This window comes from Pelmatolapia mariae, linkage group LG20 (assembly GCF_036321145.2).
Source record: "Pelmatolapia mariae isolate MD_Pm_ZW linkage group LG20, Pm_UMD_F_2, whole genome shotgun sequence".
NCBI lineage: Eukaryota > Metazoa > Chordata > Actinopteri > Cichliformes > Cichlidae > Pelmatolapia > Pelmatolapia mariae.
Genome location: NC_086244.1, coordinates 10,241,656 through 10,268,065, shown reverse-complemented (window position 1 = coordinate 10,268,065; position 26,410 = coordinate 10,241,656). Strand labels below are relative to the sequence as shown.

Genomic DNA, 26,410 nt, shown 5'->3' with positions numbered 1-26,410 from the left:
AAATACTCTAATTTACACTGTTTTTTACGTAATGTAACCACAATCTGGAAAATGATATTAAATTATTGACATCAGGTTCTGGTTAGACTCCGTGTTTACGGATCATTCAGGTCTTTATGATCTGGCTTCAAAGATAAATATAACTGGGGATCATAAATGTTTATTGTAAAATTTATTTCATGATGAAACAATAAAAATCAGCGTTATCAGGGTTTAATGATTATTACATTTTAAAAATCAGGTTTTTAGAATAGTTAGTCACTGTGATCTCTGATGGGTAAACTTGTATGACCACTGTCTGAACAGCATATTTAAATCCTGGTTTGGAGGACAGGCAGTGTTTTTTTTATACTACATTGAAGTGAAAGGACAAGGCGTATCCATAGAACAAAAGGGCTTTATTCCACAATATAAACTTGTAACATCTTCAGCTACTCCAGGTCCTTCCTGCTGTTTCCCGTGACGGGTTACAAGGCGAGGATCTGCCCAGCCAGCAGCCTCTTTTTCCTTTGGCGTGCCTCAGTGTTTCGCCGTAACCCAGACACGTAACCCAGTAGCTTTCTGTACATCACACCATCATCGCTAAAACACAACTCAGCCGAGATCAAAGCCATTTAAGTCGATTGAGACAAAAATTATTGCTCAGATAAATAAAACTATTCTACAAAACAAAAAAATGGGAATAATTATATTAAGATGCATGTACTAAACACTGGATTTCAAAGGAAAAAAAAGTCATTTTTTTGGGGGGGTTAAAACCTCGACTTCTGTCCCCTTAGCTCTGGTTTAACATGCAAGAAAGTTTTAAAGAAGATAATATTAACCCTTGATTAATTCTCTTTACCGGGGGGGAGGGGGGGTTCATGGTGTAAGACTCCTTTGCGCCGATGTAACGGGATGCCATGCAGCACACTTCACATCCTGTGTTTTTCTTTTTTTCATTTAGACAACCACAAACAATTCATAAGAAGGAGGAAATATATATAATATATATATGTAAAAATACAAAAAAATAACTAAACATTATAGTTCTGGACAACATGTCAAAGAGGAGATAGCACCGTTGTTACAAAAGGGTTGGACAGACGGGACGAGGGGGTGAAGAGGGGTACGGGGTCAGTGACCCTCCAGACTGAGGACACGCCTCCCTTCAGAATGACATCTTTACTTTCTTACGCGCCCGTCGTTCAGTGTACACGTGACGCAAATGTAGTCCTCCTTCTCAGCCATTTCTGCCGTAACGCCGACGCACACTTGGTGAAACCACTGATTGCAGCTGCCGTCACACTGGACCCAATTCACCTGCAGAAACACACAAGTCAGTCAACATCACAGCTAAACAACAGGTCTACACTTCCAAAAGCTTTATGCTCCACAATGTTCATCAACACCACCTGTGTTTTCATGGGGGGCAGCAAAACAATTTACAAGCTCGACCAAACAAGGTACCACCTATGCCATCAATTGGGCAAATCTAATAAAGATTTAGAGTTAGTCTGCAGTCGGATATTCATCGAAAAATTCAGTTAATCTGGAGGAAAGTTTTATTTTGCGTTTATCCTGAAAAAATTCCCCTCCGTCCTGTTTGTGATAGACCTGTCACACATATTCAATCAATATTTAATCAACAGGAGAACCTAACATATATTTAAAGTTAAATGTGTCCTCCAAGGGATGATGGCTATGTTCTAAGTCGTGATGTTGTTGTTATTTAGTTTGTCTTCCAAAATCGGAAATCCTTCAAACTCAAAGTCACGGGAACAGCATAGCTGGAGGGGGAGGATAGTTTCCACCATCATTACACCACCCCCTGTGTTTTTTACAACTCATCCACCTGCAAACTGGAGTTTGAGGTTTGGCCAGTTTGACTGACAGGTGTCCCGACACAGCTTTAGCTGATCAACTCTCCTCGGGCTCGACTCTGCTAATTTGAATGCCTGACCTGAATATCTCTGCTGTGGGGGGTGCCTTTTTTTTGTTGATTATCTGACTAATATTAATGCCTGCTGTGAGGTACAGACCCCCTCAGAAGTCTGTGACTCTGTTAAGGGGTCACTTTTGGCTCCAAAAATCTCACCCATAACCTGCCAACACGTTTATGTGAAGGCTTTATGTTGATAAAATGAAATATTAGAATGTCATTCACCAGAAACCTACAGCACAGAGTTTTTGCACAGGTTTGTCTGGGAGCGCTGGTGTTTGCAGTTCACAATCAATTCTTTAGATAAAAATAAAGATTACAGCTCGTCTTGTTTTTGAAGCAGCAGTTTCCTGACCATATGAGGTCCTCATATGGAAGACAGTAAAGTAACCTTAGCCTGTCCTCTGCAGACTAAATCCATTTATGTGGCTCCTGTCAGAGGTCTTTCTCACCTCATCTCCCTCTGGCAGCTGACACCTCTCTGCTGGACACACAGCCATTTCCTCATCAGAGTCGTCAGACTGGGAGAAGTTGGAGCGCGGGGAGGACGAGGTCGAGGTTTGCCTGCGCTGCGGATTCTTTTTATTCATCTTTTGTCTCTTGTGAGAGTGCTTTTTGTCCTTCCCTCTGCGCTCTCCATCTGAACTGTCTCTCTCCAGATGCCGCTTCACCTTCTTTTCTGAGCTGCTTGCACCTTCCCTCATGCCTTTGGCACCATCCTGAAAATAAAATCAGCACGATGAAACTGGCGCTGCAGTGTTCAGGATGTGAATTGGTTCCTTTATTGGTTTGGCTCGTACCTGGTTCAGTGGCAGATTTGTTCCCTGAGAGTTAAACTGCATGTGTTTCTCACAGTCTGTGGGCTCCTCCTGTGGTGGTGACATGCATGGGTTTGTTTGCTGGCTGCTGGCTCTGTCCAATAAGACAAGGTAGAGGCTCTGCACCTCTGGCAAAGACACCTGCAGAAGGAGCCCCTCCACCATCAGCTCTTCCAGGTCCCGACTCAAACCTGCAACATAAACACGCAAAATCTAAAATGTGACAATCTGAAACGACAGAAAAAGTGCGAGTCATGTCTTCATGAAGTCGATCAGGACACTGACCGTGCAGCGGTATGCATCTCTGCTCGGTGTAGAAGACGGTCTGAGCATGGCTTGTCCTATTCCACTCTGGAGTCAAACAAGGAGCCTGTATCAAAACCATCAAACTCCAGTGTTAACACATGCAGGTAGGTGATAATAAAAACAACTCTTTAAGCTTTAAAGACAGGAAAAACTAGGGGCTTAAAGACAGACCGAAAAAGTCAAAAATATCACTGCAAACACAGCGGGCTGGAACTGAGCTCTACATATGAATCAGATTTGTGTCATTTCTGCAGCTTCTGATACACCTATCATCTTTTTATTACATCTCACAGCACCCTTTAATGGTGCATTTCTCCTCCTTCATTATTTATTTATTTTTTTTACACCTGCCAGATGATTTATACTAATATATCTCCTTCTGTTAGCTCCTTCTGTTTTGTACGAAATGCTTGGAAAAGCTGTAAAAACCTGATCCTGAACCTAAATCTTAAAATGGTTTTGTAAGGGAACTGGTTTATCGTGTCATGTGGAGAAAATCTAACTCTCTGTTGCACACGTACATTTTCATTTAGCAGAGTTGGGGAGAGAATTGTTCCCCATCATTACCAATTAACATTTGCAAAAAATTAACTGCTTAAAAAGTGGCACAAAGAGATGAGGAGTGACCTGAGTGTTGCTCTGAGGGTTGTCACTGCCTGAAACCCAGCGGGTGAGAGTGGGAGGAGTTCCTGGCCTCTCTTCGAGTTCTGGTAGGTTGCATGCCTGTGAAACCTCCTGCGCTCGCTGCTGCCAGTTTACTGTCCTCTCCACCAGATAGTGCAGTGCATCACCCTCCGGGAGGCGCACCCCGACGTGCCGCAGTGATGCCAGCAGAGAGAGGACTTTGCTCAAGGGGGGCTTTTCTGACCGCTGGCACTGCGGACAGAGCCATGGCTGTGTTTTGCAGGGATCTGACGGGTCTCTGACGCACACGCTGTGGAAGGCATCCCTGCAGAGTTCGCACTGTAGCATCGCACCCATGGGCGCCCTCTGACAGAAACACACCCTCAGGTCCATGCAGTCTGCCGTGGGAAGGAGCTTTGACTCATTTGCTGCCCTGAGATTAGAGAAAGCCTCCATCTCCCTCACCCGCAGCTCCTCAAGAGTTGCCATCTGTTGAATAAAACATAGACTCAGTATTTTTCCTGATGAATTTCAGCAGTCAGATCTCTACCGCAGTGATTAAGCAAATAATTACTGTGTTATCATCATATTACAGCGAATGTTTGAATAAAAGTTTGTTTTTTTTCTTAAATTGACTGTTATCACCCTGTTCAGCATTGTGCCCCATATCAAGTTTGACTGCTCAACACACATCCCAAGCACCCTTCTATATGCAGTTAAGCTTTTCCTGCAACAACCTGAAAAGACAAGACTTTCCTTCCGCTCAAAATACCAACCTCTGTATATTTTATATATCTTATTTTATTGTTTACTTTATTTCATTTGTAAAACATGTATATACATACTATATACACACTCAAACACACACACGTAGAAAAACATATTTAGTATACACATTCAGTAATGTATATACCTTTACATATTGTACATATATTTATTACTTTTTAGATTAGCCATTTTTATATTTTGCTTGTTTTACATTATTGTATTTTGCACAACTCTGTTGCTTGTGAAGCTCGCACACAAGAATTTCACTCACATGTACTGTACCAGTGTACCTGCACATGTGATGTGACAATAAAAGTGATTTGATTTGATTTGATTTGAAACTACTTCTCGTCATCAGGATCTGACCACCAAAACATCAAAATCAGGTAACTCAGCAAACTTTATTCTTTTGAAGCACGCGTGTCTCAGGGAATAGCTCTTTGAATACTTACTGCAGAGGTAGAATCCGTGGTCTCTGAAAGTGCTTTTTCCACATCGCTGAGAGTATTGAACCTCGAAGTTTTCTTTTTGTTACTTTTAGGTGATTCCTTTCCTTTCTTTGCCTTCCTCTTTGGAGAACCGACATTTCCAACTTCACATCGGGGACAAAGAACCTGCAGAGAACAAAAGCCCTGTGAGACACCTGGACTAACAGGACCTAAAACTAACAACCTCTGCCTTTGACACAGGGATTTTATCTGCACCGAGCCTTAAAATAAAGGAAATTGTGCTCCTGTTTACACTTAACCCTGCATGTTATTATTGTGCCAGACACCGCAACGAAGCCTGAATTTGATGGAAATAAATGATTTTCACGTATAAGTTTTGAAATAGTTTTGGTGACTAATTGTTTTGTCTAATACAGTTTATTGGGTAAGATCCCATAAAAACCATCTTCAAATGTTTTCTTTGTTTCCAGAGGATCCAGTACAGTATACATATACATACATATACAGTATTCAAATCCATTAAACACAAGCTCAACTCTCTCCACACAAAGAGTAGTAGAAACAGGAAGGATTGGACAAGTCAAACATTTTCTGCTGAGGTTAAAACCTGCCTGCCAGGTTTTAACCTCAGCAGATAATATTTCAAAATGTCCTAAAAATCCTTTTAAATCTGCAGGATTTTACCTCCAATAAGGTGAGGCTTGAGTCTTTCTGAAGGAAAGTTGCTGCTGCTGATTCTTTCCATTCCTGCACTTGTGCCATGAGAGACTCCAGCCTGTCTAACGGCTCCAGGTGGACTTGAATGGCTTGTCCTCGTAGCACCATGTCAGAGAGGGTGTCCACCATCGGGATGCAGCCGCTGACCTGAATCAAGAAGATTAATATTTTAGTGTAACACACTTTTTTTGCCCCACTGATACCCTGAACCAGCTGACCAGTTGGCCTCGTGTACATTTTACTGGTCCTTAAAAAAACAACTAATAATTTTCATTAAGTTATATACTACTGAATAGCTTGATAGTTATAATAACACAAAGAATTAATTATTCTAAAAAAATATTCTGAAGAATAATAAAAAACTAAAGCCTTAAAATAAAGGAAGTCGTGCTCCTGTTTACAGTCAACCCTGCATGTTATTATTGTGCCAGACACTGAAAGGCACAGCAAAACATACAATACGTAAGCCAGCACTTTTTTTCAGTATACTATATAGTTGCTGTATAAAATAAATCAGCAGAGGATAGGATCAGGCAAAAAGATGCTTTTCTACACCTTTGAGTGTGTTGAACAGGTGGTTTAATACATGAGTCTTTTTGGACTTTTCCACTCAGAGATTTCGATTGTAGCTACAGTAATTGTTGACTTTCTTTTCCCCGTTTTCGCCGCACCGCCTCTTTCCTCTCACTGTGTGTGTGGGTCAGAGTGGAGAGGCTCCAGCCTCAAAATAACTACGACAGCGTCATCTTAACTGCTGCTGTGAAACACGGAGGCTGAATCTAAAAATAGTTTTTACTCACACACCCCTTCACACGTTTTACACCCCAGACGCCTCTATTTTTGGTCACAAATGTGAGTGACACAGTTTCACTGCCTTCCTGCTGTCTTTTATATGCCTCTAAGAACAGCCTCTTTGTTGCAGTAACCTCACACACTTCCTTTAAACTGACAATAGGTTACTAGCAAGTTTTCATGACAGGAGAACTCTCAATCGTTATTACTGGAAACACTATCACAATTGTTTTTAAGTCACACCCTATCAAAATAATATATAATAATATTATATTTCCTAATAGTCCAACCATTCTTAATATTTCTGCTAACCTGAAGCTCCTCAGCTTCTTGCAGCCACTCTCGGGCTTTTCTGATGGTGTCTTTCAGGAGAAGGCAGTTTGGGAGGTAGGCAGGGATGCTAGATGCCTTCTCAGCAGCAGCACTAAGGGTCTCTATGGAGTGTGGTGGTCTGGTGGGTAGAAAAACACAAATGATGCACCATAGGTTGTAAACATTGGCACAATATTTGCATCAGGTCCATGTTATCTATATTATCAATACCAAGAAATGCCATGACACTTTGTTCACAAGCTTTCTAAATATTTATTTTACCACAAACACTTTCAAAAATGTTCTGTACATACAGGTTTTATTGCATAAAATTGCATAAAACATAAAGCTTATGTTATTTTGAAAACCAAACTTATTTACATTAAATAATATTTTAATTGTCAAACATCTGAAATATTTTTCAAACACTATCTCAAATTCTGTGAAAACCCCAAATTCAAAGCTGCAGTGGACTAAGCATGATGAAGAAACACAAAATATTTTTTTTAAATGCCGATATTTAAGTCCTGATTGGAGATTAGTTTGCCTGATAATGGTGAGAATAAATGCGCATTCCTGACAGCCATGCCATTAAAAGCTTCTGAAAAGCACTTATGACAGTTAATACTGGACAGCACTGAGTACCAATGGAATGAGGGCAGAACTAAACATGATGCTCACTTTTTGTTGGTCTTGTTGAATATTCTAGCAGCAGCATTTTGCACTAGCTGTAATTAAAATGAAGCAAAATCAGGAGCACTGACGTAATATTACATTATTCAGTTACAATCAGTGCAAATACCTGGACACAGAGTTAAAGCTAAGAAGCAGAATAACATCTTAGAAATCATCTGGTTTTCTTTTGGATTAAACTCAGAGCATGACAAGCTACCATAATATGTCCTTGTTGCTGTTTTGGAAGCTCCTATCCTGTGGCTATGATGCAAACTTTATCATGGATTAATCAGTGCTGCCCTCACCTGGCTTTAAGAAGACTGCTCGCCTTGTCCTCCCAGTGCTCAGACATAGTGAGCTGCTCTTGAAGTCGTGCCATGGCTTTCTCCACTGACGGATGAGGTGCTAATCCGACTCCCTGGTCGATGAGCCTCCTCATGGTCTCCAGAGTCAGGGCAGCAGGCTGAGCGCTGGCCTGTTGCACCCCCTCCAGCCATCGTGCTTGCTCCAGCCTCACTCTCAGGCGGGGCAGCTCAGGCAGGTCCACGTCGAAGTCGAAGCTGACGTCCAAAAGGCTCTGGATCTCAGCAACACTGGGAAGTTCATCTGCCAGGACCTTCTCGCTGTGCTGCTGGAAGTCTTCAATGCGATTTAAGAGTTCCTGAAGATGGAAAATACAAGAAGTTGAAAAATGTCTTCAAATCAGATCAAGTAGTGCATTTTTATTTATTTAACAGGGAAAGTGCATGTTAATGGACATCGACGTAAAAAATCTACTTTATTGCCATTAGTAAGCTATTCCAACATTTACCTCCCTTCACTGACACCACACTTTGTGGTTCACCTGTGAGGCATAAAACTGTCTCATTTAGCAGTGGCCTTAGTGCCAATCACACTGCCATATTTTTAAATACAAGGAACGCAGGACAGAAACTGCACAAATAACAAAAGCTGCACAATGTGACTTAAAATTAAAGAAATAAAATTTTACTTTGGTAATAGCAAATTTCTTCTCCTCAGTTTACCTTCAACAGGGGCGCCTGAGGGAGACTGCAGGAGAGGTTATACAGCTGCCGCACAAATGAACTCAGCTCCTCCACAGTCAGCTGGCTCCGTGACTTCCCGCTTCCACACCGATACCTGTGTCCATGAGTGAAGAAATCAACCTCATTAAGGCGCTATTACTATTCAACAAGAAGAATGTGTGAGAACAAGTAATGCATAAGCCTGGGTCATATCGCATATTAATGTTACCTGGTCTGCTTCTTGCCATTCAACAGCTGCTGTGCCACAGACGCGCACTTCTCAGCATCTTGCGTGACCAAACGAAGCCGACGCAGCAGGTCGTTGTCAGGGAACAGCTTGGAGTCTGACTCAGCAAGGAGGGTGCGAAAGACTGGCAGGCCTGAGGAGACAAGAGGATCTTAATCATAGTCTAACACATTTGCAGCTTAAATAACCCAACATGTTGCTGAGCAACTGATGACTTAGTGCAGCAACCTCTTTTTATTGTTTTTGCAGAACATGCCACTGGCGCTGCAAAGAGTAATAAATACTTTTATCTTATAACTTACACCACCATTGACTTAACTGAGTCTTAGGTTAATTGCTTCCAGGAGCTCTTTGAGGAATTACTTTGCTGACAGTGACAATGGAGCGGAGTCATTGGTAGAAGGATTTTAGGATTTCTTTTCTTTATTGACTTTATTTAGAATCACTTAGTCAAACAGCTAATTATGATTATCGAGTGTGATTCTAACATCTTCTAATCTAATATAAAAAACAGGAACAAAACTCGGGGTGCTTCTTTTTGTGTGTTATGTTATACTGGCCCTTTAAGGCTGGGTCTGGACTGCGATGAGGCACTCATGATATAACAGTGATATGTGCTTTGTGTAGCATGAATGACTGGTTAAAAGGTTGGGGCAAGATAGAACGGGAACTCAGCAAAGAGAAAGAAAGGTGAACAAAAGCACCATGAAAGGCAAAAACAAAGGTGGCAGTGAAGCGTTTTCATTGTTTTTAGCATATTGACTCACTTCATCATATACAAGTTCTTTGCCTGTTGTGACTTTTGTGTTCTGTCCCAGGGGCTTAACTAAAGGACTTATAACAGCGCAAACAAGCTGCCCCAGAATGAAAGTAAATACCTCTAACACCTGATCCTAGGTCTGCAAATCACTGTATGCACAGGGGATGCCACTATAGCTCACCTGGTTGAGCTGTAACACATGTATTGTGTCTTTACTGTGTTGGGTTGTTTTCAGTGTGTCAGCCACCCCTCACTGTCTTCCCACTACTGTGTACTCTATACTGGACCATCCAATACATGCCAAAAATATTCTGAATGCACAGACACTCACACAGGAAATGCTGACCTTGACTCTGAGCTCGAAACACATTATTTCTAATTGCAGTGCAGCTGCAGAGCAACTTAATATTAGAGCAATATATGCTGTGATGACTCCCCACTTGGCCAACAGTAAGGGGGCTGTCAACATCCAACATCATTCATTCAAGATGTCTCGCCCAGTGTGTGTTTTAACAGTGTGTGCAAACACAGCTTTGTTAGCCAAAATGCAAACACAGTGGCACACGTTTGTTTTGAGCTTTCTGAAACCAGAAGTGAGCATATTTGGATGAGCAACTGTACGACTGCAATGCACAAACTCAGATATCTTCTAATTGGTACTAAGTAACAGACTAATAAAGTAGTTGGACAAATTTCTATTTACCTGATTGAAATGCTTCAAAAGACACAAACGGCAGTTTTGTTCAGTGACTCCATTTAGCACAGGTGAACTCTAGCAGACTTCAGTTGGCTACAGCTGCCTGGTACACCTACTCAAAACTTCATCTACCAACAGTTTTTAATCACTGAAGAATCCCAAACAGACAATCCCAAACAATTTCCAAACAATTGTTTTTATAAAAAGCTGTAAACATTTATTTTAATTTTTAAGTCTTTTCATTGGTCATTTTAATGTGGGAGTTTTGGGGGATTGGGGGCAGTTTTGGCTCTCATGCACTGGCTTCTTTTTTCAGCCCTGCAGGTTACCACTTTGATTTGCTACATGTTTCTCCTATTAAAGCGTCTTAATTAAGATAACGAGAAAAAGCTGTAGAGCTCTCATTTGCAAGTTTTGTAAACTATTTTGCTCCGCTGTCTATAGCTCCCAAGAACAGTGTGACAGCCTCTTCAGTAAACGAAATTTAATTAAACTAGTGGCACTTTTAAAAATAAACGTCAGACAGTTAACACCATGCTGAGGAGTCTAAACAGGAGGTCGATTACACTTCCTACAGAGTGACACTTTTCCCAGTTTGAGCCTAAAATACATGGAGAGGAGGGATGCTGAGGCAGGCAGATGAAGAGGGGATCCTGCTGCTGTGCCATAATAAACAAGAACACCAAACTCACAGTACACAGGCTGCAGCTGGTGGTGGACGCGTCACACATGACAAACTGTGCAGTTTGTCAAGTATACAACAGCTGTATTAATTTGATGAGTAGGAAATTTTGGATCTGAAACTGAGGTAGTCAATAAGGTTTGGATACGTGTTTGAGTAAAATGAATGGATTTCTCACATCTACTCAGGAAAGCTGACAAACTTCTACTTACAAGGTTTTCATCAGTGCTCTACTTTCTGAGATAAAAGACGAGCAAAATTATATTACTGACTGTTTACAGATATATGTCTTTGGCAGGCAAAGCAATCCTTTTTAATACGAGTCTTAAACATGCATCCATCAACTTTTTTACATTCTTTGCTGGCTTGTTTTCAGCTCAGCACCTGCCCTGTTTTGGTGTAGATGTGTATTTTTCTACTTTTGCAAAACATAGTAGCTACAGAATAAATGAAACCGTCTGCATTTACATGGGCTGTCCATAAACTTCACTTTAACTGTGCCATCGTCTCTTCCAGCAGGTATGAAATCTTCTTGGCAAATGATGACTTCTCTGCTAAACTGAAGATAGTGCTTTTGTTTTGGGCTGTAATGATCCATAGCTGTGCCCAGATAATTGAAACGGTTGATGCTAGAACAACCACATTAAACGTGGAAACGGAAAAAGAAAAAGGAGGGGGATGGTAGAGGTAGCTAAAAAGATGATAGAAAGCGAGATTTAGATGCTATAATTACTGCTTACTCAGTCGAGTATGAGCTAATGTTTTAAAATGGAAAGTAGTGCAGTCTTTATTACAGCACCATGGAAGGAGGTTGTCTACTGCAACTTCAAAACATTGGTTTTAAATTTGAATATAGTTTCATTTTCTGAAATTAGGTGCAAGGAAACGCTGGTTATTTTACTTAAACACGTGAAACCATCTGTTTGGTCCTTTGCTGCTTACCTTTCTTTTTTTCGAGTTTGGCCTCTAGAGTCTCTGTTACACGGGAGGCCCATTCATCATACAGCTCAGATCGTTGCTTCACAGAATTCATCATCAAAACCAGGTCGTCCAGTGTGTATCTGTAACTGTAGCAGCAAAGCAAAACGATTGATTTTTTAAATAAGATGCACAAATCAGAAGAACCACAGTTTTCTGTAGTTTAATACTAAAAAATAATCAGTGGGACTTACTTCACTGTGTAGTTGGTGGCGGGGCAGGAGCAGAGGTTGCTGATGTGGTACAGACAGACCAATACTCCAGGGGTACAGGGACAGGTGATGGCAGACAGGTAGCAGGTGGTCTTGCACTTGAAACATTGTCGCTCGTCATCCTGGAGGTGATCGTACTTTGCCTCCTGGTTGTGCATCACTCCCTGAAGGTGTGAGATACCAACAAATGCATTAGGTGATGCAGTGTGTGTTTAAACACAACACCTCTTTGCACTATTTTTAAACATGTATGCTACTTTCACTGCTTAGTGAGCTTAGTGGCACATTTTTACACATTTCTGCGAGGCCAAAACAAAAAAGCAATTTTAAACTAGTGATATGAAAAATAAACCTGTATTTATTTATAAAAAAAAAATAGTCTACACACTATGCAACTCTGTCATTATGTCTACACGAGATGTTGAAAGATGCTGACCATTTTCTTCACTTTCTCTCTCAGCTCCTCCTCTTCTCGGATCATGGCGACCATGTCCTTGTGCACGGCTGAGGCCAGAACCACGCTGAGTGTATCTGCTTTTGTGGCCATGTTGCACACCATCTCATCATGCGAAAACACATTGTACCGATGCAGCATGCGGTAGTGGTCAACACACTGTCTGCCAAGAGGCATCTGGTAGAAGAGAAAGGAGCAAAAGAAACTTAAGTGTGTAATTGGTGATGGAGCAACAGCAGAAGAGAAATTAGTCAGCAGTAGTTTTGAGTAAGTGTGTAAAGAAGAACAAAAAAATGTCAGCCTAATGTAAATATTTTCAGCTTTTCTTACTCTCCTGTGATACTAAAATGAATTTATTTCAACTTGTGGCTACTTTACAAAAGAAAACTAATTTTAAAAAAGCAACATAATATTTTTTAGGTGAACAGATATAATATAATTTACTTTTAATATAAACTGCTGCTCCACATTTCTCTCCAGTTCATAGTAACAGCCTTTGCATAACACTGTATGAAAATACTGGAGGTAATCTAAATACTGATGCATGACCCGATAAAGCAGCTTAAGCTTTATTTATAGTCCTGCACTGAATCCCAAAGAGCCTGTGGCATAGGCTGTTGTTGGTATTTGTGTCTGCTTTTCTCTGCCCTCAGCATGATTTTTTTTCTACCTGCTTCAAGGGAAAGTCATGGGAAAATTTCTCACAGAGACTTGAACTAAAGCTACCAAAAGTCTTCTCTGCACATTGCGCTAGTGTTCCTGGACTCTACAGCTGTCACTGGTGCTTCATTCTCTCTTGCGGTTGTCTTTCTTTCTCCTGCATGCTATCATGCCACATAGCCTTCTAGATAGTCTACATATTCCCTAATTCTGTGAGAACTCACTTCACTGAGAGGAAATCCCACAATACGTGATCCTTCTGCACCTATTGCTAACAGGTGCCCTTGAAGACCATCATGAAGGATTCTACTGTGTTTGTTTGAATTTAGAAACACACCAGTGCTCCTAGTACCATTTTACAGTTTCACCATCAGTGTTTTAACCTGTTAAAGGGATGGGCAGCTTTCAGATTTCACATATTCAGTTAACATGACCTCTGTTTTTATAGGACATAAAGCAGTTGTTATAACAGTGGTTAAAAATGTGTGTTGCTGTGATGCGTAAATACTTTTCTGGGAAGCTGCAGATCAGGTAAAGTGTAGATTTTATACAGAACTATAAATCAAGCTGTAAAGCAGTACCACTAAAATAAGCTGGCATTTTTTTTGTACTCTATCAATGAAAATCTTTCATACTAAAAATAAAAAAAATTACCTTGTTATTCATTTACATCTTCTACTTTCACGTAAAATTATATTAGAAAAAGTGTTTTAAATACTTTTTCCAAACAAAAAAGAGATGTTTAGAACAGCAAAAATAAAGGGATTAAATACCCAGTCCACTGTGCAGAAGTTGACCGCCTCAGCGAAGTTGAAGCCCTGATTGAAGCCACTGTGATAAGCTCTAGGAAATGTGATGACAAACTCACCAGCACACTGGTTTGTTCTGTAAATCTGAAGCAAAGTGGAGAGCAGAGAAGATCCTGTGAGAAATATTCAAGTTTTATCTGTATATCCACTTCATAACAGACACTGACAAATTCAACCAACATAACAAAATACTACATATACAGATGTAGACTACACAGGATATGAAAAAGACTACGAACTGGGACTCCATAGTCCATCAGGGTGTTGGGGTTCATGATGGTGACCAGCTGGTGGAGAAGGTCAGGTTGAGACTCAAAAAGCTCTGGGGCCAGTTTCTTCATAACGTCCTCCAACTGCTCGGCAGCAAAACCAGGAGCACCATACCAGGTTTTGGGTTCCCCCCTTGAAATGAATAAAATAGAAAAGACTTCACTAATACTGGCCAAAAGTGAGGTGCAAATAAAATGCATTTGATTTTAGGAGCTCAAGCAATAATAAACCTATACAAGAAACTTTTTTTGTATACCAGTGCAGGTAATTGATGGAATAGCTCCAGTGATCCTCGATGTGCCAGCAGAAAGAAGAGAAGCACATGCCAACATAAAGCCACGGCAGCGTCATCCCACAGATGTCAGCTGTTACATGAGTCAGTACAGACGGGTTCATCATCGCCAGGTTGTTGAGGTTCCAGCCACATTTGAGGTATTTCTGCGTGGGGAACGGCATACCCAGGTCAATAGCAGGAATTACAGTGCAATGCTTGTACCTCTTAGTTTACAAAACATGATTCCACAGATATATACAAGGTTTTATATGGCTTATTTAGACATTTACCTCATCTGCTGGAGAAACCTTAAATTTTCCATTTGGAATAGGGAATCCACTCCCAAACTCCTTCGAGGCGATATCTGCTCCATACTCTACAGTAACGTCCTCATCGATGGCTCCAACCAAACGCCAAAACTCTTTCTCTACCAGCTCTGTGGGCACCATCTGTAACAACAAAGTGAGAGGTAATTGAATTTAAAATACTCAGACTGACATAGAGCAGTATGTTTATGTTTGGACCTTATCTACTTACATGAACTGGCATGTTGAAGTAATCAGATTTAAAGGCATCTGCCATTTGGCCAAATGCACGCAGGGAATAGTCTCTGTATGCCTGTTCAAACCCGAACGCCTCATGAGGCTTGTTGCATTCCTGTGGGCGAATTTAAAAAAGCCTTTCAAAGATATTGACACGGTTAGCTTTTCTGTGTGTGAAAAAAACGATCTTGGAGAAAAAGTGAGCAAACCTTTTCAAGCATTTTTTTTTCCCAATCAGACTTTTCTATACATGCAGTTCTCTTTCAAACCTCACTCGGTATCTCACTATTGAAAGTGGCCTCTGGCATGACCAATCAAGCAAGCTCCACTATTACCATGTCTGTCCAAAAACGACTAATTACGTCAACAACACAGGGTCCCCGAAACCCTTAGATCAATAGTGTTGGAGCCTGAACATAGAAGCCTCTGTCTCCTAGAGTCTGTAGTCTAGAGAGCCAAATTGGCAGCTTCAAAGACTCAGAACTTTCAGCAACAGTAGAGGAAAGTGAAAGCTGCAGATGAGCAATGGGGCACAGGTGGAAGCATCCCCACTTGGTTTCAGATTTGATATTTCACTCAGTGGTAAAGGGATTCAAGGGTGGCACTCAGGTTGCAGACTGTTATAATGCCAACACCTGAGGAGATAGATCTCCAACCTTCAGCACATACACATCTTAAAAGCCATTTCCAACTGGATTGGGTGTTTTATTATTTTATTTTTCCTCTTGCTCTGACATTTTGACAAACTTCACACTACACTTACAACTTACACCTGGAGAGATGATGCGACCGTGAATAGTCTAGGCCAGATTTAAACAGCCATTAACTTCAAAGGCAACAAAACATTGGAGTAACTGCAATTTAGAGGTATTTTCACCTGTACGTTATCACTGAAACTCACTTACTATGTACACTGCTGCAGCTGTTATATATCTAAAACTCAAACTAAACACCATTTTATATCAGTGAAGCAGCAGGTTATATGAGTCAGCCCCCAGCAGAGCATCCTGCCTGAGGTCTCCTCTGAGTATCAGATGCTTAATGGTGTAAGCAGTGTTTCAAAATTAGATCACAAAGAATTAAAAATATTTTTTCTATTTCTTTGGCACCCCTCTGGTGGCCTGTGGTAAAAGCCAGCCCTGCCTCCTAAAGGTGTGACGTTCACACATGATTTCTTTTTCTAGGAAAGAGTCCCTCAGATTATCTCAGGATCAAGAATAATTAGCAGCCCTTTGTCATGACTGACATACTGTCTACTGGAAGTTGGTGAACAAGAATGAATAATTTTGCTGAAGTGAAAGAACTATGATCTAAAAGAATGATTTGTCATTACAAACTTATGTAATGCCAAGTGTTCTAGTTTCCTGGTGTGTTTGGGTCTAATGGCAGTCTGTTATGTTCCACTTGGGTCTGAGTGACATAAATTTTGACATCAGATAGTGAGAGTGAGTGTATACAAGGCAATCTGAATGACTACCAGGTTTTGTTTTGTTTTTTCCTGATGGTTTAAAGCAACACAGTATCTACACTTGTCTAAAAACTGCCACCCAGAAGACTGTTCAGTTCCACCATATTTTGGCTCTGATTTGGCATTAAAAATACATGGGTGTATTTAGAAGGTCCATACTAAAGTAAAGAGTGACAAAGAGAAGTGAAATCAAATTATTCTGAGCTTTGCAGGTAGCAAAAGTCTGCCAGACATTAGAGCTGGCTCCTGGAAGGAGAACCTTTAAAACCGACCCTAGGAATACACTGGCTGCACCGGAGACGTGTTCTTTTTGCGATTTGGCTATGGGAGCTGTTTGAGCCCACTCACTCCTTATATTGCTTAAACTAAGAGAAGTTATACAACTTTTTTGAGCTGTTAATTCTGCTAAACATGCCAGTAAAAGCCCAAAACAAAATACAGATGTAGAACTACGCATTTTAGTTCCCTTTTAATGTTAGCGTTAATCTATACAGACTTTGAGTAACAGTTTAAGATAACCATACCTAAGAAACTTTAAATTGTAGTTACAGTATTAGTGTAGTTTTGTAACACATTTTCATTAGTGATGAGAGATTCTTGTATTTAGTGCAGTTACACTTGTTGCAGAACTAGTGACACTGATCTTACTTCTTACTTGTTGTACTGTAACCCAACCCAGTACTGTTTTTCTAAGCCAAACAAACAGATAGCAAAAGTGAAAGTAAACTACAGGATCACAGTCTTTACGTCACTGATAACATACCTGCTTATATGTTCTTTTAAAAACAAACACTATAAAACCTAGCAACAGCTTAAAAAACAAATACATTCACAATAAACAAAAGTAAACAATAATGTTTATAGATGGACTACACAGTATTTATGCACTACTTAGAAGCTTTAAAAACATTAATTCCACCTTAACAACTATCAAGATAATGTTATAGATGGTTTACAAAGAATTCGTAAGTAATAATTAATATTATTTAGTATTTTTTTCAATATTTGCTAACAGTGAAAAACTATTTAGCTCATTTTTCTATGTATTAACGATAGTAATTATAAAGTGTTACCAGACTGTGCTGTTTAATCTCACCTGAGCCAGACACTTGGGGCACCTCCAGTCTCCTCTGGGAACGTCGTGCAGAGGAGGGATCAAACAGAAGGTGTGGTAGCTGTCGTCACAGCCGTCACACAGCAACAGGCGGTCTTCATCTCCCCCACTGCCACACACCAGACACACAACCAGATCCACCTGGGCAATAACAACAGGAGCAGTTTGTAGTGAGATGAAAATAAACAGATAGAAATGAAAAACATTTTTTACATAGACTGAAATCTACCAGTACTCATTATATTTATTACAAAAATGAAGAATTTTAACATGCATGTTAAAAATATACTTTGAAATGCTGTCAGTTTTGAATGATCAGTTATAGGGCATGATATTTTAAACCTTTATTTCTGCTCGTTTTTTCTCTTCTTACATTACCTCTACCTTCCCTTCTTGTGCTATTGTATCTTTTAGTTTATGCAATTACATTCAGCATTAAAATGTCACATTTTTTTGTTATTTGTTATTTGTGCTCTTCAAAAAATGATACATATTTAATGGACAAAGGAAGCAACTTAGTCAAACGATAAAAGCTGAGGGTGGATTTCTCATCATGTTGCATTAAACTAAAACACACTCTTTTGGTGTCTACTTACTGGACTCGGAGGAACTGGAGGCATGACTTTCTTGTACCGTGACTTGGGAACTTTGTCAGCTTCAAATATTAGTTCCTTGGTTTCAGCTGGTTCCTGTTTCACCAGAATTGGAATCTCTTTCTCTGCAAGGCCACAAGAAACGTTACTATGACCAAGAAGAGGTTTATCCTTTACAGGAAATGTTTAAAAATACATGGACTCCATATTTGGTATTTTTAAGTTACTATAAAAACATTATTTTCTTGGCTAAAGGAGGATTTGTAACTACTGAATATATGTTTAATTACCACTCATTTCTGCTTATCGCTACTTTACACTCTTGTTACAACATTCGTACATGTTTATTAATGCTTAATGATTCCAAACAAGGTGTGCTGAAGTGTTTGCATTAATGCTGTGAATATCAACAGAGTAACTGTTTTTGCTCTGGGGTGTGGGTCTGACCTGGTTCTGTCTTGACAACAAAAGACCCCATCCTCCGCCTCAGGTTTGGCTTGCTATCACCGGGCTCACCTGGTTCAGTCTTCACACAGACAGCCTACAGACAAAGCGAGAACTGAAACTTCAAACTACGAGATTCTTCAAATAACTGTTGAATAGTGAAGCTTGTACTGCTAGTTTCAGGGCAGTTTTAGTCAGGCTTTGTGGCTCCCACCTCACACTTCATGCGCTTGGCTCTGCGAGCACTTGGACAAGCATCAGGTATCTGGACAGGTGTCCTCTGAGCCTGGTCCTGCAGCTTCTGCTCCTTAATGTCTGTGCCCTCCTCTGCACTGTCGACCAGCTGGACAGGCTTCTGAACACACTGAAAGAGCCAGCGAGGGAGAACTATATCACAAAGGCTATTAGAAAGAACCTATGTGACTAACTGGAAATACCTGTATAATCAGATGCAGTAATCAGGAAGATATAAACTGACTGCCAGGTAGTACAGTACAGTTAACTAAAACTAAAAGTAAGAGCAGAAGAAATATTTTATTTAACTGAAATTTAAATAACCTCAAGGATAAAATGGAAACTGCCTGAAACAAAATTAACTAAAAAAAAAAAAATACATATAAGAATATAAAAAATATCATTTAGTCTTTTTCACTTTGATGAAGTTTGTTAACCACTGTCAGGCACTGGTGTAAAAGTTTAATAAGATACCTGGTGGAAAAAAAGTTACATTTACTCTAGCATTTTTGTATTTTTGTATTCATTTTTATCTTGTTTAATTTTTGTATTCTTTTCTTTCTCTTTCCAGAGAAAGTTTATATTCTTTATACTGATGTTTATATTGTTTGAAAATATTTTGTTTTCATTAGATTCAGTGTTAGTTTTGATAAATTATAATCACATGTGTGGTACTTCTCACGGACGTGATTTAAGAAGTTCAGAGTACGACAATACAAACACAATATTTCACATCATGTACACATTCCAGTCTTAGACAAACACATGCAATAAGGACTTAATAGTGTATCTGGTATTCAGAGTTATTTTAGCTTCTGTATTATAGTTTTAAGAGTGGATTTTATTGTTAAAATATCCAGATGTGGTTTACTTTTTTTTAAGTTTGGTATCATTTGGTATTTCAGAGTGTTTATAGTGAAACAGTCAAAGAAGAAACGTCCATGAGGAGGATGTGGTTAGTTTGTCACCTCAAACAGGGAGCAAAGAAACATGCCAAATTAAACAGAAGGACATGTGTGAGTTGAGACAGTTTGTGTGTGAAGGTAAGGTATCTCAGACTCTTAGGAGTTTGACTTTTTAGTTTAACTAATTACCAACAGCAGGTTATTGTGTGGATAACACATTACAACTGCAGAAAGTAGATCAAGGTGAAGAAACCGTGAACTGATACTAAGATTAACTGTTTTATGAAGAGTTTTAAATGTTGTGTCTGCAAATATAGCCCCACAACTTTATGCTGCCCAGCCACAGATAAACATGCATTTTGTTAGATGTGAGGCCGAGTAGCTTCTTAAACGTGACACAAACGTACCTCTTGAAGTTCAGGATCAGCCTCCAAACGCATCAGTTTGGAAGCTGGATCTGGTGCCTAAGGCAGGAGAGAGTTTTGGTGATTACAGAGTTTAAAGTGACCTGTGTAAGAGGTCACAAATGACCAATTAAATTATCTCTCTTGCAAAATCTCATGAAAAATTAGAGCCAAAATCAATAAAAGAGACACCAGATGATAAAATCAAACTCAATATATCAGTAAGAAAACAGAGCTAACTTAAAAAAACTGCAAAAATCAGACAGCTCTTAAAAACACAAAACATACAACCCAACATAGAACAAACGATCCTAATAATGCATTTGTTTAATCTTGCTCCTTCCATATAACATTCAACTTGCATTCAACAACATTTAGCTTCAATGGAAACATTAATGAAATGCATTATTAGAGATCTGTTTACAGATAAGGGTCCGTCCATGAACTATAAATCATTTTCATTTGCTGAAGAAGTGAGAAATACCAGTTCAGTGGGTATTTCCTGCTTTTATTGTCCTACTTGCGCTAATGCAAATGTGTACCACGCCTAAGTTTGTTTTCCAAACAGCCACCTGCTGTGTCCTAAACCATGTTCAAACTTCACCAGTTTTATTGTGACTTTGAATGAAGGCATACATTTGTTGATTTTACTGACTGAGCTCCTTACTATATTATATTTAGGTTTTGATCCACTGAGCTTCTCACTTTTACTATTTTCTATTTAACTGTACTCCTTTTGTGTACAGCTAAATATTTACCTTCCTGAACTATTTTGTTTTTGACATTGTCTTCATTATACTGAGCTTGGTTGTTTTCCATGTTTTGGTTGCAGGAACTGTAATGTCCCAACTAAATGTACCTTATCTTTGTTGTTCTCTATTCAGGTGTCAGTCTGTCACTGCTTGGTGGAAGGAAACCGGTCCAAAAAGCTGTGGTTTGGGCGTTAATTGGCATATGCAAGCAAGACCACAAACTGCCTATAATGGCGTCCTCACATTGGCAGGCTGTTAAACTTGATTTTAAGATTTTATTGTTTGTTTTTGAGCAACTCGGGTTTCAGTATCGTGTCCAAGAAAATTTTGTCAAACACACTAATGGAGCCAGGAATCAACCAATCTTCTGGTTTAGTACATGATGTGCTCTACCTCCTGAGCCACAGTCACCCAGGAAGTGCAGCTATGAACCGTTATGAACTGTGGGAATTATTTAGGAAAACTGAACCATTTCTGTGGTTTAGCTCTTAAATGTTAGCGGTGGAGTCAACATGTTTCAAACTGGGCTGGATAATCCAATGAGCATTCTGTGGATAATCCCTAGGGCTAACACTCATACACATTTTATACATATATATATAGTAATAAGACTACTATATTACTAAGAATGTTTTTTAATCATAAAAAACGATTTAATCAGTATATTACAACACAGTACTCCATGCTACATGTGCGCCTTTCACTCCTACACTGCTGAGGCTGTTAGTCTCTCTAAACTCAGCTGGGTATCGATGCTGCAGTACTTCCAAAATTAATGAAACAAGAAGAAAATTTTTTTTTAAAAAAAAGAAGAAGAAGAAAACAACAGAGGATGGCAACCGTGACCCATCATCTTTATGGAAACTGCCAGATGATAATTGCTTTAGTCAACAAGATCAGAAAGAAACATTTGCTGTTAAAATTAAAGTTGAAAATGTATTCCACTAAACGACACGCAAGCTAATCTAGAGTCTCACTAAAGCAGCGGCTCCCAAATGTATGAAAAAGATCTGGCTGCTTTAATATCTGCTGCTTTAAAGCACTTACTGGATTTGTATTGGGATGGTTGCTTTTTATTTTACAGTAAGGTACAGCACTGCTTGTATACTTTGCATTAGCACAAGTAGAGCAATGAAAGTAGAAAACACCCCCTAAATGGGCATTTCTCATTATAGTTAGTGCACAGACCAGATGAGTCACACACTGCTGGGAAAAAAGATATGTTGTCAGGCTGATGCATGGGTCTAACTCACCAGCAGGTTTGCTCCACTCTGAAACAGATTGTAGGGATAGAGGATTCGCTCGTAATGCCCTCGCAGGTGTGAGCCCACGGCTTTGCCAGGGGCGAAGCCCATTTGCAGCGCAATCTTGGTCCATCGCCTGTCCCGGCAGACGATGTCAAACCCGCCCTCCTCTGCTACCAGCTGAAGTGACACATAGTTTGTTATAAGAGTGGTTTAACTAGATTATTACATATAAATTGACAGTTCTTCCTGCATATACAAAGGTTTTCATCTTCCACTAAAGGAAATTTCCAAGACTCTGAGCTTTTAAGAAGTACTTTTTGAAGACGGGTTTCATTTACTCAAATTTGAAATACATTTTTATTTATCAAATTGCCTCAAAAATAAGAGTCTTAACTAATCGTGTTTATGTGAGTAGTCACCCATCCAAAGGGTATTTTTTCACTCAGCTAAAACCCCTGAATATTTGATTTAAAAATGATGTACAGTGCAAGCAAATATTAACCTTATTTAGCTTATATAAATCCAAAATCTTCCTCTCCACATGAGGAATCTTCAGGCTACATCCCTGCAAGTCCCAAAACTTCGCAATCTGGTCCAAGAAGTTGAGTTTGACTCTGGTTTGTGCCTGAGAAAAGAGACAAGCAATTAAAAGTCAGCTAATGACCAAGAACACCAAGAAGATTACTGAGGGACATGACAGCAAAACCAGAAAAAATGAATATTAGGTGCTGTTCTGCTGTTTTTGTAAAACATAAATAATTGCACTTTCAGTTTTAAATCCAGTAATCCTTTATTTTGTAACATTATTCCAAAGCAGTAATAACATTACTGGTCTTTGTTTCATTGTAGCCTCAGTGGGTTTACTGGCTACGTGAATGAGTTAAAAATAGAACAACATTTCAGAGTACTGATCTACAGAAAGATAAAAGAGTCAAATGAGGGCTGGTATGATCTGACTAGCAAAACTCACCTCCAGTTCATTGAGCCTTTGGATCCGAGGAACAAAGTGAAGCTTGTCGATATCGCAAGCAAATGGAGGCTGCCAACCCTAAACAGCAACAAAAATACAAGTGAAGGTCATTTAATTACGTCATTTTTGCAATAGTATGCCATGTGACTGAGGCTACTGTTTTTTTGGAAAGTTTTTCACAGTTGTGTTTGGACCCAAATTAGCCAAACTTTTTTTCTTTTTAAACACTGGTGGCTTATCTAAAGTGAAATTAGCCAGGTAAAGAGGCATACGACTACATATTTGCAGGCTAGGCAAGGCCTGCTGATAGCTGAGAGAACAACAATCAATAAGCTCTTCAATACCACACACAAACTGGGCTATACAATGAAAACACCCATTCAACACCCATGCTGGGCCCCTAAAGTTCTTGTTTTAAGTCTGAAGCCAACATCCACCCCCCCTCACCACTGGCACACAAAATGGCCAGATGGAAGACTCACTCACCAGCACAGCTTACCACAAAGCCAACATGGAGGACAACACCCTACAACACAGGCATATACATGAAGAGTGGCTCACTCTTAACAAACTCATATTCTTATAACATGCACGCCAGGGTGTAGGTGGCCGTAATATGGCGGATTTAACAATAACTTTTCAGAAAGAAAACCCAGTTGAGTCTTTGGCCCACAATGGGGTTCAATATCTGACACTTGGAAATGAAGAGTTAATCCTGGACTTGGACAGGCGGAATAAAAACACCCAAAAAAGTGACGGGGCGCTCACTGGAGGGCGATGACCACTTCAGGATGCTCTTGAGAAAATAATCCCTAATTAATACCAACTTTAGGTATGCCAGGACACTCGGGGACAAGCTGAGTAAAAGCATTGTCCCTCATATGATCACATCATGATCATCCTCTTCTTCTACGGAGCCTAATGGCTTCCGCATAGCCACCTATGTCAAAGCTGTGTGTTGAATTATGACAGGTTGAGCTGTTAGCCTGCGCTAGCCTAGCCAAGCAAAAGTGACTCAATGACTGAGACCACTGACGCTTTGTTGACACACGGCGAATCACGACTTTAACCCACTCAAAACACCGACAAGTCTACGAGACTGCTGTCGGTCAAAAGCAGCGCGGCTACGTTGTGAATAGTCACGAATGAGAGGCAGCTAGCAGTGGCAGCACAAAGAATGAAACAACCGTTTATCCGCCATGTTGAGCAGTCCCTTTAAATCCCCAGCTCTCCGTCTTTAACGATGAACTAATTCAGCATCCGCGTCTCCGTAACGCTTTTTTCACCTTTAATGACACTCACCGGGGGCGGCCGCACTTTACAAATGCCCGTTTTTTCAGCGATGGGACGGATCTTATTGATGAAGGCGTACGGGTCTCGAAATTCTTCCCAGCTGGGCTCGAAGACCGGGCACTCCGGAGGAGGCTTGAACTCGTCCGGCCGAGGCAGGCTCATCGTTTCGGACGACCCGGTGGAAGCTCGGACAGGACAGGTCACCGTTCGAAGAATGCTTTTTCAATTTAATTAATTAATTTTTATTTCCTGTCTATTCACCACTAGAGTGGGTGGCAGCCAGTCGACATCAACATGAGAGGAGGCAGCTTACACACACACACATACACACACACTCAAATACACACATAACCTACACACTCTTCCACTTACACACACACACATCCACTCACAGTGAGGAGAATGTTCCAAGGCAGTGAGCAGTGAGCACTTCCGCTCGAAAAACTAGACACCACGCAGCTCTTATCTATGCATGTGTAAATTCTCTGTTTCTGCGGTTAAATCGACGTATTAATCAGTAACTACAGAAGGAATACAGTTTACAGCGTGTCCTGTAATGTGATATCTTAAATTACGCAGGACTTTACAGACAGAAATCATAGTTTTATTTATTTATTTTTTTTTCACATCCCCATGTTTTGTAACTATACCCTGGAACAGGATATACTCCACTTAAACGTGGGGTTGATTCGAAATTAGGCCACTTGGAAATTTCGTTTTCACAACACCACACTCTCTTTTTTTTTAGCGTAAGATAAGACCCTACAATATCAGAAATACAACCCCAACAATCAAAGTATCCCCTAAGAGCAAGCACTTGGCAACTGTGGGGAGGAAAAACTCTCTTTTTAACAGAAAAAGATCCCCAGAAGACTGGCCTTAGCCAAGGGCAACATCTGCCATGACTGTTTGTGGTATGAGGGTAAAGAGAAGACAGAAAAGAGGATCACAGAGCATGCTGCAATAATTAAAAAAAAAAAATCAATAAAGTTCACACCCATCCTACAATTCTTGCCACTCACAAACAACAGATAAGGACTCATGTTAAATTTCACATACATAAAGGTGCATATCAATGCAACAGCATCAGCAAATTCTTTAAGCTGCTGGCCCTGTCAACACTAACAGAAAGCAGGAAAAAAAAACAACTATATATTACTTATAGCACCATAAGAAAGGGATCATCGAGGATCACCTGAGCTAGACCAAACTATAAGGTTCATCAGAAAGAAATGTTTTAAGCTTATTCTTTAAAGTAGACAGGCTGTCTGTCTCCTGAACCCAAAATTGGAGCTCTGTTGGAATAATCTGGTAATAATATTTCAGACTTTATATTTAATGTGAAGGATTTTAAATTAAATTCAAAATTTTACAAAAAGCCAGTGAAGAGAAGCTAATACGGGAGAACTATGTAGATATGAAGTGTATGCCACCTTATGAAAAAGATAATTAATTAAATAGTAACGATTATATAACTAGATGGGGATTCACAGTGTAGGTAATATGAAAAGGTTTAATTCATTTCTAGAATAAGGAAGTAACTAACTTCAGTATTTTGTAAGTGTGATGTGTTTTAGGCTTACTTACTTACTTCACACTTGACGTGTTTGTACTGCACTAAAAACCAGAGGTACTGTCTTATTAATTATTTAATTACTTGCAGATCAAATTACAATATAATCATCAAATAAAATGACATACATGCATTCATAGAATGAGTAAAAACTAATGATTTAACTCATTTAAGGAGCTTGGAAAGAAGCCCAGTCACCTTCTTTCCAGTCTTCTTAGACTACCATGACCTGGATGACTGAGAACTACACAGACAATGATTCAACTCCTAACCATCAATAAAAACATGTTCCTTTGTCATTGTGGCATTTGAATATCTTTAATTCCTCTTTTGAATGTTTTCTCACTAATTATGTAAAAAGAAATTTCAGAATCAAATTTCAGAAAAAAACTGCATTACCTTTTGCCTTTTAATTAAAACA

At 39.7% G+C, this 26,410-nt stretch overlaps 1 protein-coding gene across 2 annotated transcripts; it reads right to left on the bottom strand.

Annotated features, from left to right (window-relative positions):
• Nucleotides 1-381: 381 nt before the first annotated feature.
• On the bottom strand, nt 382-24,797 carry kdm5bb (lysine demethylase 5Bb). 2 transcript variants are annotated; one of them, XM_063463231.1, is made up of 28 exons: nt 24,426-24,797; nt 23,124-23,201; nt 22,656-22,778; nt 22,160-22,330; nt 20,158-20,214; nt 18,826-18,975; nt 18,615-18,708; nt 18,171-18,292; nt 17,557-17,715; nt 14,988-15,107; nt 14,741-14,899; nt 14,433-14,614; nt 14,146-14,308; nt 13,871-13,990; nt 12,420-12,614; nt 11,966-12,147; nt 11,736-11,860; nt 8,637-8,787; nt 8,408-8,522; nt 7,688-8,043; nt 6,708-6,846; nt 5,571-5,750; nt 4,890-5,051; nt 3,673-4,158; nt 3,025-3,109; nt 2,722-2,930; nt 2,374-2,640; nt 382-1,302 (listed from the first exon to the last, which is right to left on the bottom strand). In XM_063463231.1, the coding sequence occupies exons 1-28, from the start codon at nt 24,576-24,578 to the stop codon at nt 1,165-1,167; spliced, it is 4,641 nt and encodes a 1,546-aa protein (XP_063319301.1). In that variant the 5' UTR covers nt 24,579-24,797; the 3' UTR covers nt 382-1,164. The 2 variants fall into 2 exon arrangements, with proteins under 2 accessions (XP_063319301.1, XP_063319302.1); XM_063463232.1 differs by lacking the exon at nt 20,158-20,214.
• Between the last annotated feature and the right edge of the window lie 1,613 nt (nt 24,798-26,410).